Raw genomic sequence first — 12,901 nt, forward strand, 5'->3', positions numbered from 1 at the left:
AGGACAGATCCAGGTCTGGTCCTCAAGGGACTCCCAAGCCTCTGGGTAAGAAAAACAACCCAATAATCACACAAGAAAACATGGAAATCACACCTATAATGCAGTGTCCATGAGGGAAAGGGACAGGTGTAATGGACATAATCGGGGCTTGGGAGACCCTGAATGGGGGGGCTGTGGTTTGGAAAAGCTTCCTATATGGGGGCTTGATAGAGATTTGGCAAATAAAGAAATGAAGAAATGGAGGAAATGGAGCTCTGGGCAGACAAAGCAGCACATGCCCTGAGGTTGGACCAGCTTGTGTTCTGGCAGCCCAGGAAGTCTCATGCTAGGGTACGGTGAGCCAGATGGGGAGATAGACAGGGAGGAGGTGAGGGTTGCAGCGGCCAGACTGATGGGGCCTCAGAAGCTGAGGGAACAAATGTGGGCTTATTCCTAGGGTGCTTGGGGCAGGGGAGGTAGGGACCCATTTCCTTTCTTGGCCCCAAGTGATGTGGTTCTGCTGCCCTCTGGTGGTGGGTGAGGAGATTTTTCTGCTCAGAACCCCAAACACTGCCTCCATTTGCTCCTGGTAAAACTGGCTCAGCGGTTCACAACAGGTTCCTCCCTTGCTCTGGTCCTCACCTGGGGTAGAGGCCAAGGAGGTAGTAGAGGCCAAAGAGTCAGGGTCATATTTGGCCTGACATTCTCTCCCAGGGTGGCCCTGGACAACACACTCTTAAATCCTGAGTTTCCTCCTCTCCTAAATAGGGGTACAGCAGTCCCTGCCTCCCACAGGACACCCCCACCTGGTCCAGCCCCCACCATCTCCCACCCAGACATTGTCCTAGCCACCTCCCTGACTGCCACCTCCATTACTGTCACATGCCCCAGCAGACACTCTTCCCCAAAACAGCCACAGAGGCTTTAAAAATCTTGGTCCTGGGGCGCCTGGGTGGCTCAGCTGGTTAGTATCTGCCTTCGGCTCAGGTCGTGGTCCTGGGGTCCTGGGGTCGAGCCCCACATTGGGTTCCCTGCTCCTCTCCTCCCCATTCATGCTCTCTGTCACTATTTCTGTCTCTCTCTCTCTCAAATAAATAAATAAAATCTTCAAAAAAACCCACAAAAACCTTGGCCCTGCCTCAGGACCTTTGCATGTGCAGTTCCCATTGTCTGGTGCCCCTCAGCCCCTGGCTCTGCCTAGGCCTTGACTAAAACCCACCTCCTTGGGGTGCCTGGGTGACTCAGGTGGTTAAGCATCTGCTATCTGCTCAGGTCACAATCCCAGGGTCCTGGGATCGAGCCCCACATTAGGCTCCCTGCTTAGTGGGGAGTCTGCTTCTCCCTCTCCCACTCCCCCTGCTTGTGCCCTCTGTCAAACAAATAAATAAATAAAATCTTAAATAAAATAAAATAAAACACCACCTCCCCCAAGAGGTGGGGGCTATCTGAATGTATCCTGTTTGTCCACTCACTCCTTTACTGCCCACCTCCCTAGAGCTGACTAAGAGCTCCTTGAAGGAGGGGCTATTTCAGTCCTGTTCACATCTATGCCCTTAGCACCTGGCATGCAGTAGGCGCCTACTTAATGTTAACTGTCTGTTACCCAGCACCCAGTGTGGGCTCCAAATTGTTCTCTCTTCTCCCCATTAAAGGTCTGTGGAAAGAATCTAAGTAGCTCATTCACCCTAAGGTATAAATGACTGATGGGCCCTCGAATTCTAGACATCACTGACTCACACATCTGTCGCCTCCCGAACTTTTCCCAAGCTGTGCGAAGAGCCCATGATAACCCTTATATTCCCTCCTGTACCGGGCGGGGGGTGGGGGGACCCTGAGATGCCCCAGTCACAGAGGGTGGCTCAGACCCTCAACAGACTTGGGCAGCCAAGCTGGCCCTGATGCTGAGTCTCCAGATGTACTAAATGAGAACTGGTGTCTCCTCTCCGAGCCTCGGTTTCTCCAGCTGAGAAATGGGGTCAGGAAGGGCACCTCTCTCCCGGGGCACCTTTCCTCCCTCCTGGGGGAGGAAACAGAAGGCATTTGGTAGAGCTGGCCCCAGTCAGGCTCATTCTCTCCTGACACCTCGTTGCCTGGTTCAGTGCATGGGGCCATCATGGTGAACTCTCAGCCTTGGGTGGGTGTGTGTGTGCGCGTGTGCGCACGTGAGTGTGTGTGTCTATAAACTCTGAGGGAGGAGCCTTCCGACCAGCTGACCTGGGTGTGGGGAGGGTCCCTGAGGTCCTAGCCTGGAAGGTGAGGCTGATTCAGTATGGGTCAGGGTGGGAACCCAACACCTGTCTCAGGATGTCCTTGGGCAAAAACTCAAGTTCTGGCCTCACCTTGGCCACCTGTCGGATGGAGGACCTGTTGGCTAGGGCTGAAAATGGAATTTCCCATCAAGGTCCTAGTGTGGATAGCACTTTCATTTTATGGAGGGGTAAACTGAGGCCCAGAGAGGCAATGTCACCAGCCCACAGTACCTTGGTGAGGAGGGTCTAGGCTGCTTCTGAGGCTCTGGGGGTGCCAGGGCAATGTCTGAGCCCCGCCCCGATACGCTGTCACTTACCTCCAGGGGTGCAGGCCCAGCGAGGGGCTGCAGGGGCTGCAGGGGCTGCTGGGGCTCAGCAAAGATGGGCTCTGGCTGCTCGGAGACAGACTGCAAAGAAAGAGGCCGGGGACGGTGAACCTGGTGGTGGCCCCTGCGTGTGGCCAAATCCGGAGATGGACAGGGACTTCAGCTCCCTTAGGGAGAAGGGGCCCCAAGACCCGGGATTCTGGGTCTCTGGCAGGCCGCGAAGGCGGGGCCTGACTGATGACCCCGGAGGGCTCCCCGGAGGCGGCGGTGCGACTCTGGGCGACTTAAACTGAGACACACGGGTAAGGGTGGCTATCTGTCTGCTTCTCTCCCCGCCACCCTATTTTCCCCCTTCTCCGACAAGCACTCACTCAAGGGTCAGCGCCGGGATGTGCAGCTTGTCTCTGCGAGACTTCATGTCGAAGCCGGGGCTGCGTCTACGTGGCCGGGTGCCAAAACCACCTTTGTGGCCCCCTGAACCCCGATCACCGTGCGATCGGACAGACCCACAGACGCAGACGTGGGGACAGCACGCCTGGCCGGCGCTACCGACGCGGCGCGGAGGCTGGGCCGCTGGGGGCGCGGGGGGCGGGCTCTCTTCTCCTCGGGGCGGGGCTCGGAGCCCCGCACCTGCGCGCAGGCCCAGCCCAGGAGGAAAAGTCGGGCTGCGGGAGGCTGGAGTCGCGGGTGCCACCCCCTCCCGGAGAGCGACGCCAAGGCTGCCAGGTCTCGAGCCCCCAGGCTGCGCCACCGGAAAGGAAGGGCGGTCACTGTCTTCCAGATTGGCAATATTGCTCCACCGTCTGGCCCCGCCCCTTCCCGGCTACGGCCGGGTCTCTGCCCTCGCCCCGCCCCACCCCCACCCCACCCCCCCCCGGTGTTGGCGGTGCGGGGTGGGGGGGGGGGTTGTCACTCGCACCCGGGATCTGAGAGCGTCTTGACCCTGTTCCCCATCCCCAGCAGCTCAGCACAGCATTCGGGGCCCCTCCTGGCGATCTCAGCATCCCCGCGGTTACCAGGGGCCGGGGCCACGCCTCCAGGCCTTTGCTTCACCGGGTTCCTTCTCGTCAGGAGCGTCGTCCCCCTCACCCACATCCGAATTCAGTCCCGCGGGCCCCTCTTTCGCGGAGCCGTCCCTACACAACGACGCGTGGCTCCCTGAGTCCCATCCTCCCTTTTGCCCAGTGCAGATCCCAAGAATCCGGGGTTGTGTCTGGCTATGGCCCCCTTGACACCCCACTTGGACCCAGTCAGGAACACGGCAGGTAGCAGAGTAGACAACCCTCAGGGAGTCTTTGTCCTGGTCCTGCCCGAGTAGCCCAGGACTTTGCCCTCTATGGTTCTGACTTTTTCCTGCCCACTACCCCGCCCCCTAACTGGGCAAAGGCCAGAAACAGTGCCCGCCTTCTGGTCAATGTTGAAGCCCTGCCCCTACTGGGCCCCTCAGGCTCCTCCCCACCAGCTGCACTATCCGCAGCCCAACAAGAACAGATGGTCTGGGCTTGGGGGCCAGTTTGACCCCATCCCCACCATCAGATTTCAAACTCTCATCCAACCTCCAGGACCTCCCCCTTCTCACCCTCCACCTCCCCTGTGCTGTCTTCACTCCAGCTACCCCTGTTTCCACGGTGTTCTTCCAATGTCAAGTTGGTTTGCACCCCAGGACCTTTGCCCATGCTATTCCCTCTAGCTGGAAGGCCATTCCCCTCGAATTTTCCCCCTTGCCTCTGCCTCCTTTTCCAGATCTAGGCTCAAATGTCACCTCCTTCAAGAGGCCCCATATCTTCAGGGCTAAAGCTGTCCCCTAGCCCCTCTGTCTATCTCTGTTTAATTTTTCCCCTGCATAGTATCACTTCACCATCACTCTCCCCAAGAGAGTATGAGCTCATGGGCAGGGTTCAGCATTGGACCCCATCTCTGGGTCCCCCTTGCCTGGAACGGGGCCTGACGCACAGTAGGCACTCAAAAAAAGTTTGTTAAGTGGGTGATTTCACTGAGAGGCAAGAGAATTCCCACCCCTCAGGCCAACACAGCCCCCAAAGAGTGGGTGTCTTGCACTTACACACTTCCGGACAACCAGCACAAGGCAAACCCTTCCCTGTCTTGGGCTTTGGTTTCCCATCCATACACTGGCAAAGGCAGGGACCAAAATGTTCTGTGAGCTTTTGGGATCCAAAAATGCCAACCTACAGACAAACACTAATGAGACCCTGAAGCATACACTTTTCTACCTGTGTTTCCTGAGAGTGAGCACCCCATCACGGGAGGCATGCAAGCTGGTTCTGGGATACTTGGCTGGAATTCTATAGTTTGGACTCTAGGCATGAGACAATTTTCCCTTTTCCAGGCTGGATGTCCTTGTGTCAGTGGTAAACCCTGCTGCACTTGTCAATTGTTTCCTAAATTGCAAACTGGCCTGGGCCTCCCAGTTTGTGACCACCAAGTAAAGCACTTCTGAAACATTTTGTAAACGCCGGGGGAAAGGATCAAAGTGAGAAGCTTTGTTATAATTATTAAATATATTCACAGTTTAGAGGCTGCTGCTGAAAAAAATCTGTATCCAGGACCACAGGGCCCAGCCCACTGGCCTTAGATGAACTCACCCACGTCCCCGGCGTGGCAGGCTCAGCTCCTTCTGAAATGAGAGGAAACAAGGGTCATTCCTGAGGTGGCAAGGCCTTCACATCCCTGGCCCTCCTCCCAGCTCCCCCTCCCCCACCCCGTTGGCCCCTTCATCACCCAACTCCAGCCAATGTCTCCTTTCTACTGTCCCACACGCTGGGCTCTGCCCTGCCTCAGAGCCTTTGCACCTGCTGTGTCTTCTGCCAGGATGGCCTTCCCTCTCCTTTGGTGCTAGTTAATTGCACATCCTTCCTCAGCTCAGGCATCCCTTCCTCCCGGAAGCCCTCCCAGACTCCCAGTCACTTCCCTGCCCAGCTCATGCCCTACCTGCACCAAAAACAGCTTCATAACTTTAAATAACAAATTAGTTATATTTATAAAGAAGTATGCCAACAGTGGCTAAATACTAACGATCTGCTGAGGAATGGGAGATTTTTTTTTTTTAAGATTTTATTTATTTGACAGAGAGAGACAGTGAGAGAGGGAATACAAGCAAGGGGAGTGGGAGAGGGAGAAGCAGGCTCCCCGCTGAGTAGGGAGTCCAATGCTTTGGGGCTCGATCCCGGGATCCTGGGATCATGATCTGAGCCAAAGGCAGATGCTTAATGACTGAGCCACCCAGATGCCCCAGAAAGGGAGATCCTTGACTCATCTTCACCCTGCCCCCTGCCAGATCTGAAAGCCCTTCCCCCCTTACCTATGCAGATTTGTGTCCTGGGAGCCACTGGAGGGTGGGGACCCTGATCTGTGACTCCCTATTGAAGACCCTTTTAGAGCTCAACAAGCTGACTTGCATCAACCCTGGGTGTCCTCACCAGGGCAAAAAGCCCGAACTTGGGGTCCACGGTGACCTGAATCCATCCTCAAATGTGGCTCACCCAAGAAGGTTTTTAAATTCTCAAAATGTCACGTAGCACTAGTTTAGAATCTGTGGATACTCAGACCTGAGTCAGTATCTACTTATTATCTGTTCCTTCCTGGCTGTGGGACCTTGAGCAAGTAACTTGTACTATCTGTGCTTTGATTTTCCCATCTATAATGTGGAGGTAACATCAGGAGGGGTCCAGGGTAATAAGGATCAGTTAGTATTACTGTTGCTGTTGTGTGTCGCTGTGCTATTGTTGAGCTCAGCCAGGGCCTTGGCGGACTGTTATAATACCTGATACATTTTACATTTAGCGAGCCGCCTACTACAGACCAGGAGCAGGGCCATTTCACAGGCTGGGAAACTGAGGCGCAGAGGGAAGCCTGCCGCCCATGTCTCTTGGCAGGGAGAAGGTGGGGAATCCGGGTCTCTGGACATCCCTCCTCCCCCCACTCCCCGTCCCCACCACCAACACACACACACACACACACACACCAGGGCGGTCGCGTAGAGGACACATGACTATTTTTACCCAGGTGGGCTCTGGGCTGCCCACATCCAGAGCGGGGCGTTCACCATGGCAACCACTGACGTCATCAGCCTCCGCAGCCAATTCCAGAGGGCCGGAAGCTGCCCCGCGCAGGACTCAGCTGGGAGACGCTGGCTGGGTCCCCCAGCTAGGGAAGGGGTGGGTCCACAGGACTGGGGTATCACCCCAAGGGCTGACCCCAACTACCTTGAGCCCACAAAACAAAACCGAGCCATGCAAGACGGGAAGAGGCTAACCTGTCATCCTGAGATGTTTCTGTCTGCCTGAATGAATACCTCTCGGGACCGGAAGCTCAGTATCATTCAGGGCAACTGATCATAGTCCCAGAACCACCACCACCAGCACCACCACCACCATCATTAAGACCTCCTTCGGCCCCTCCAATTGTTTTGGGATCTTATGTCGGCTTACCCTTCTCCTCTAACCTGTGAAAGAGTGAGGAGCTGGCGTCTGAGCCCAGGGCTGCTAGCTGCACACTCCCCCCATCCTAACCATTTCCTTCCAAAGCCCGGCAGTCCTGCGTTCTGGCAAGCTCCCCATCATCTGAGCTGTGTGACCCCCTCCAAGCAATCTCACACCTCTGTGCCTCAGTTTCTTCATTTGGAAAGCCTCCTGGTGACACAAGGTCCTGGAAGGAATCGAGTAGCAAGCCAAGGGCTTGGCACCAGGGGAGGTTTTGATAAATCAGAGCCAAGACAGTGATTTCGTGAGATTAATTAAAACCACCAATTGAACCACATATTTTAATTCGCTTCCAAAATACGAAAAGATGTGAAGTGGCAGAGAGAAGCGAGGGAAGGTCCGCAGCCCCCTGCAAAGGCTCTGTGGAAAGCTAGGACCACATGGAACTCTCCTGGCACCGCCCCCGGACCCTCTGCTCCCAGAGCCATCTGCTTCCGCCTTCAACCCCCTCTTTGCAGGCTGTTCCCCAAGGAGTGACTCCCCAGTAGACAGGGTAGGTGGGGGCTCCGATCCCTTAAAGCTGCCCTTTAAAGATAATATTTACGGCATCCTCTTGTGTTCTTGGCTGGGCTGGGCAATGCTGCCTTCCAGCCAGAAGCCTCAGCTCCACCCTGAGGAACCCTCAATCTGAAGAAGACAGAGCAGGACATGGACACCCCCATACTGGAGGCAACAGGGGGGACCCAGAGGGAGAGAAGGGTTGGAGGTGGGGCTGGAGGGAGCCAAGAGGCTTCCTTGGAGGGGCTGTCAGGCTAGTGGGAAACTGTAGGGTGGAGGTGGGACTCAGCCCGCCTGGCACCGAGCCCCATGGGAAAGTTGGCAGCTGCAATGAAGGGAGAGAAGTCAGCAGGGACCACATAGCACCAGCCTGAGGGCTTTTGGGAGGAACAGAGTAAGTGGAAATGGGCCACAAGGAGAAAGGCTGGGCCTTTCAGGGAAGCCCTCCAACAGCTGCGGGAGAGACAAAGTACAGATACCAGCTCTGGCCACCTCCCCGACGCCTGGATTTAGGCACCTAGGGTTTTAAAATTCTGTCCTGGGGCGCCTGGGTGGCTCAGTTAACTGGTTAAGCCTCTGTCTTCAGCTCAGGTCACGATCCCAGCGTCCTGGGATGGAGCTCCGCCTCTGGCTCCCAGCTCAGCAGAGAGCCTGCTTTTCCCTCTCCCTGCCGCTCTACTTGTGCTCTCTGTAACTCTCTGCCAAATAAATAAATAAATAAATAAAACTTAAAAAAAAAAAAAATTCTGACCTTTGTGAAGCAAAGGGCCAAGTGGGAGATAATAAAAATAATTATAAAATAATAAGAATAGCATTTGTAGCAATAACGGCTTCCACGAACTAGCCCCTAAAACCACCGCACAGAAGAGGGAGCCGAAGCCAAATCCAGAAGGCCCAGATGCCAGCTCCTGCCTTGACCGAACGCAAACTGGTGGTCGGAGGGCAAGACCAGGTCCTGTTCACCACCTCCCAGCGCACAGCCAGCTGCGCGGCCTACAGTGGCACAACCAGACTGGCCAGTGTGCCCAGAGCCACTGCCTGGACTGCTCAGTTAGCAACTGACCCGAGTCCTCCCCGCGGCTTCCTAAAGCTTTTATGAATTGACTCTCTGACCTTTAGCAAGTCAGCCTCCAGAGTATCTGATTGGCTCTGACCAGTAGGCTGCCCCCTGATTGGCCGGGAGGTGGTACTCCTGGGCCCATTAACGAAGCTCCAGTTAAGGGATTGTATACCTTAATGGCCCAAACTGAGATCCTCAACATCTTTGTACCCACAGGAGCCAGACTGGCTAGAATTCCAAATCTCTTACTCTCCATCTCTGATCCTTAGTTTCCGCCTCTGAAAAAGGAGGCTAATAATAGCACTGATCTCTTGCGATGTTAGGAGAATTAAATGTACGGTCAGTGTTTAGCATTTATAGGTGCCTGTTCATATGAGCCGTTATTTATTCACATTTTTAAAATTAATTTTTAAAAATTTTTATGAACATATAATGTGTTTTTATCCCCAGGGGTACAGGTCTGTGAATCGCCAGGTTTACACATTTCACAGCACCTACCATAGCACATACCCTCCCCAATGACCATATCCCCACCACCCTCTCCTGACCCCCCTCCCCCTAGCAACCCTCAGTCTGTTTTTTGAGATTGAGTCTTCTATGGTTTGTCTCCCTCCCGATCCTATCTTCTTTCATTTTTTCTTTTCCTACCTCCCAAACCCCCCATGTTGCATCTCCACTTCCTCATATCAGGGAGATCATATGATAGTTGTCTTTCTCTGATTGACTTATTTGGCTAAGCATGATACCCTCTAGTTCCATCCACGTCGTCGCAAATGGAAAGATTTCATTTCTTTTGATGTGAGCCGTTATTTATACTAATATTATTCTTTTTAAATTATTTTCATTGTCTGGGGCACCTGGGTGGCTCGGTAGGTTCAGTGTCTGACTCTTGATTTCGGCTCAGGTCAGGATTTCTGGGCTGTGGGGTCGAGCCCTGCATCCCATCCCAGCGTGGAGTCTGTTTGACCCTCTCTGTGCTCCTCCCCCACTCATGCTCTCTCTCTCTCTCTCTCTCTCTCTCTCGCTCTAAAATAAATAAATAAATAAATAAATAAATAAATAAATAAATAATTTTAAAGATTTTATTTATTTATTTGACAGAGAGACAGCGAGAGAGAGAGAACACAAGCAGGGGAAGTGGGAGAGGGAGAAGTAGGCTCCCCACTGAGCAGGGAGCCCGATTTGGGGGCTTGATCCCAGGACCCTGAGATCATGACCTGTGCTGATGGCTGACACTTAACTGACTGAGCCACCCAGGTACCCCTCTTCTTTTTTTTTTTTTAAAGATTTTATTTATTTAATTAAATTTAATAAATTTAATTTGATTATTAAATATATTTTTGCGTGGCTCAGTCGGTTAAGCGTCTGCTTTTGGCTCAGGTTGTGATCTTAGGGTCCTGAGATGGAGCCCCACGTTGGGCTCTCTGCTCAGCCGGGAGCCTGCTTCTCCCTCCCCCTCTGCCTGCCACTCTGCCTACTTGTGTTCCCTCTCTTTGCCAAATGAACAAATAAAATCTTAAAAAAAAAAATATATATATATATATATATATATATATATATTTTTTTTTTTTTTTTTTTTCTTAATTTTGTCTCCTACTTGGTCGTTCACTCCAGGCCCCTCCCTGGCTTCGGGCCACCTCTTTGACCTCCACCAGCTCCAGAGGAGTCCTTCAAAGCCCCGGTGTGTTCTCCCCTGCTCCAGCACTTTCTGTAGTTCCCAGTCACCCTAGGGGGAAAGTCTAACCTCTTCCAAATCAGCGCTGCAAGGCCCTGAAGCAGATGGTTCCCCTCTGACATCCCCAGCTCTGGAGCTAAGAAATGGCTTCTAGTTTTCCCATACAACACATAGAGTTACATGCTTCTGGGCCCAGAATTCCGGCACCCATCTGGGGGTGTCCCTACGTGTTCCTCTGCCTCCATGGGGAAGGACTGCTAGTGCAGAGCTGGTCTGGAGGGGGAGCCAAACCTGCCTGGGTTCAAATCCTGACTCTGTCACCTACATGCTGTGACACCTGAACAGTGGCTATGATTCTCAAAGCCTCAGTTTCCCCTTTTGTAGCATGGGGCTCGCCATCAGGGTACGGATGTCCCCCCATGGAACAGGCCCCCACTTCCTGACGTCAGCAGCGCCCCCATTCGCCTACCCGATGGCAGTTTCTCTATTTTAAGAGGCCGCGGGCGGGGCTTGAGTCTAACTGGGGCTCCGGGCGGGGCCTGTCCCCCCACAACACCCCGCTGCTCACCGCCCCCTCCTCTAGGCCCAGGCCCCTCACTCCTGCCTCTGGCCTCGTACTTTCGTCTTTCAGCCCCCTCCCCGCAACGCCAAACGGGAGTGGGGGTGTTTTTGCCCGCAGCTCTGGCCCTTCCCTCCCTGACCCGCAGCCCACCCCGTCCCTTCTAGGTTTTAGCTTCGCTCAGACGCTTCTATTTCCCCATACACCCACCCCCACCTGCCCCCCCACCCGCGGCTGCTTCCTCCGCTCCGAGGCCACCCAGCCACGCTCGGTTCAGGCGTCTTCTCCAAGTGTGCCCGAGCGTCCCACGATGCAGCTGACCCCTCCTTGGGGTCGCTGCTGCTCATTGTTTCCCCCAGCAGGCTGGGAGATCCCGAAGAGCGGTTTTAGAGGGTCAGCACCCTGTTGCCTCTCCACTGCCGGGCACACAGCAGGCACTCAATAAATGTTTGTTGTGTAAATGATGCGTCTCAGATTCCCGACCAGCAACCTGGGAGCTTGTTAAGGGTGTGGTCTAAGCCCCCAGGGGGAATTGGCTAAATCGCCTCAATTCCCTTTGCACCTTTGTCCAGAAAGGTCAAAGACGTTGCCCACCGGAGTCACAGGGCCCCCTGCGTGGGTTCGAATTCTGACACCCATGTTGTTACCTCCTGGTAACTGAGGCTCCCAAACACAAACCCAGGGCTAGAGGTCAGAAAAGTAGAGCCCTTACAGCAAATGGGGAAACTGAGGTCCGGAGAAGCAAATGTGGCTCCCGCCCTCCTTCTCCTCCCCACTCCCCACCGCCGCAGCCAGTTGGCAGTGCCCTGTGCACGAGAGAGCTAGTTAAAGCCGCTGGATTGAAGCCCTGTTGGGCCACCTCGAGTTTGTGACTTTTCCAGACTCAGAGCCTCACTTTCCTTATCTGACAAATGGGCGCCTGGACAGCTCCAACCTCCCGGGCTCACCTTAGGGGTGATCTGAGGCTGGGGCGCGGTCGCGCAGCAAAACCAAGAGGCAGGTAATAATACACATTAATTAATATTAATATATCACTAGTAAACAGATTAATTCAAGGATGAACATATGGTGAGCGCTCAAAGGCTGCTGTTGCTCATATTATTATTAGAGCAGCTGGTGGTAAGGGGCGCAGCCTTCAGCCCCTTTTTCCCACGCTAGCGCTTGGAGCCTCAGTTTCCCCATATGTCAAACGGGGTATAGCCCCTTCCCACCAGGCAAAAAGCACTTTGAGAAGCGGGTGGGCAGAAGGAAAGACCGGAGCGCACGTCCCGCCTTCAGCCTCAGTTTCTCCGGATATCGAAGTTCCGCCCCTGGCACCCAGTCCAGGTCTACTCTGCCTTGCCCTCCGCCCGCCCACGCAGGGGCCTCACCTGGAGCCCTCGGCGCCGCAGGAGGCTCGGTTCGTCCATGGCCCGCTAGTCCGCACCGCCCGGCCCGCCCCCGGCCCCGCCCCAACCTGCCAAGCCCCGCCACCCCGCGCTATTGGTCAAGCCGGTCAGCTGATGGGCCTGGCCCCGCCCCTCCCTCGGAACCCTCCTGGCAGAGCCCCGCCTCCATCGGATGGCCGGACCGCCTTCCAGGCCCCACCCTACCCACCAGCCAAGATGAAAACATTTTTTTTTTTTTCAAAGAATCCTCCCAGAAGTAAGGGAACGTTATCGTCCCCATTTTGCAGATGAAGAAACTGAGGCTCCTAGAAGTTAGTTAATATGCCCAGGGCACACAACAGGGCTGGTTCTAGGGTGAGGTGAATGAAGCACCCAGTTCCATTCAAAATTTAAGAGGGCCCACAAACATTAGTAATTAAGATACCCAAAATTGTAAGAGGATAGTTTAAAGAATTTAAACTAATGCAAAAGAGGCGTGATGAACTAAATATCACAATTTCAAATAAAGACAGTATCAAACTCTGCCCGTCTGTGACCCTGCCTCTCTTTTTTTCACCCTAATCCTTGCCTTAGTCCCAATAAAACTTTATTTACAAGAACAAGAAGCCACTGTTGTTGCCAGTTTCTGTTTTGAGGATGGCTGCTTCTGCTGAGCCAACTGGGCACCC

The 12,901-nt window shown here is 54.2% G+C and overlaps 1 protein-coding gene across 14 annotated transcripts in view; it reads right to left on the bottom strand.

The window, feature by feature from the left end:
* MAST3 (microtubule associated serine/threonine kinase 3) overlaps positions 1 to 12,289 on the bottom strand; it is a 37,693-nt gene extending 25,404 nt beyond the window's left edge. For 8 of the 14 annotated variants that reach the window (XM_047697600.1, XM_047697565.1, XM_047697581.1 and 5 more), the window contains exons 1-3: positions 12,216 to 12,289; positions 5,158 to 5,189; positions 2,546 to 2,635 (exon numbers count right to left, since the gene is read on the bottom strand). In XM_047697600.1, the coding sequence (XP_047553556.1) occupies positions 2,546 to 2,635; positions 5,158 to 5,189; positions 12,216 to 12,254 (161 nt within the window). In that variant the 5' untranslated portion in view covers positions 12,255 to 12,289. Of the gene's footprint in view, positions 1 to 2,545; positions 2,636 to 2,925; positions 3,918 to 5,157; positions 5,190 to 12,215 lie in introns of those variants that run through there. The other 6 variants (XM_047697661.1, XM_047697652.1, XM_047697617.1 and 3 more) reach the window with 4 other exon arrangements.
* Positions 12,290 to 12,901: the final 612 nt, after the last annotated feature.

The sequence above is a fragment of the Lutra lutra genome, chromosome 1 (genome assembly GCF_902655055.1).
Source record: "Lutra lutra chromosome 1, mLutLut1.2, whole genome shotgun sequence".
Taxonomy (NCBI): Eukaryota; Metazoa; Chordata; class Mammalia; order Carnivora; family Mustelidae; genus Lutra; species Lutra lutra.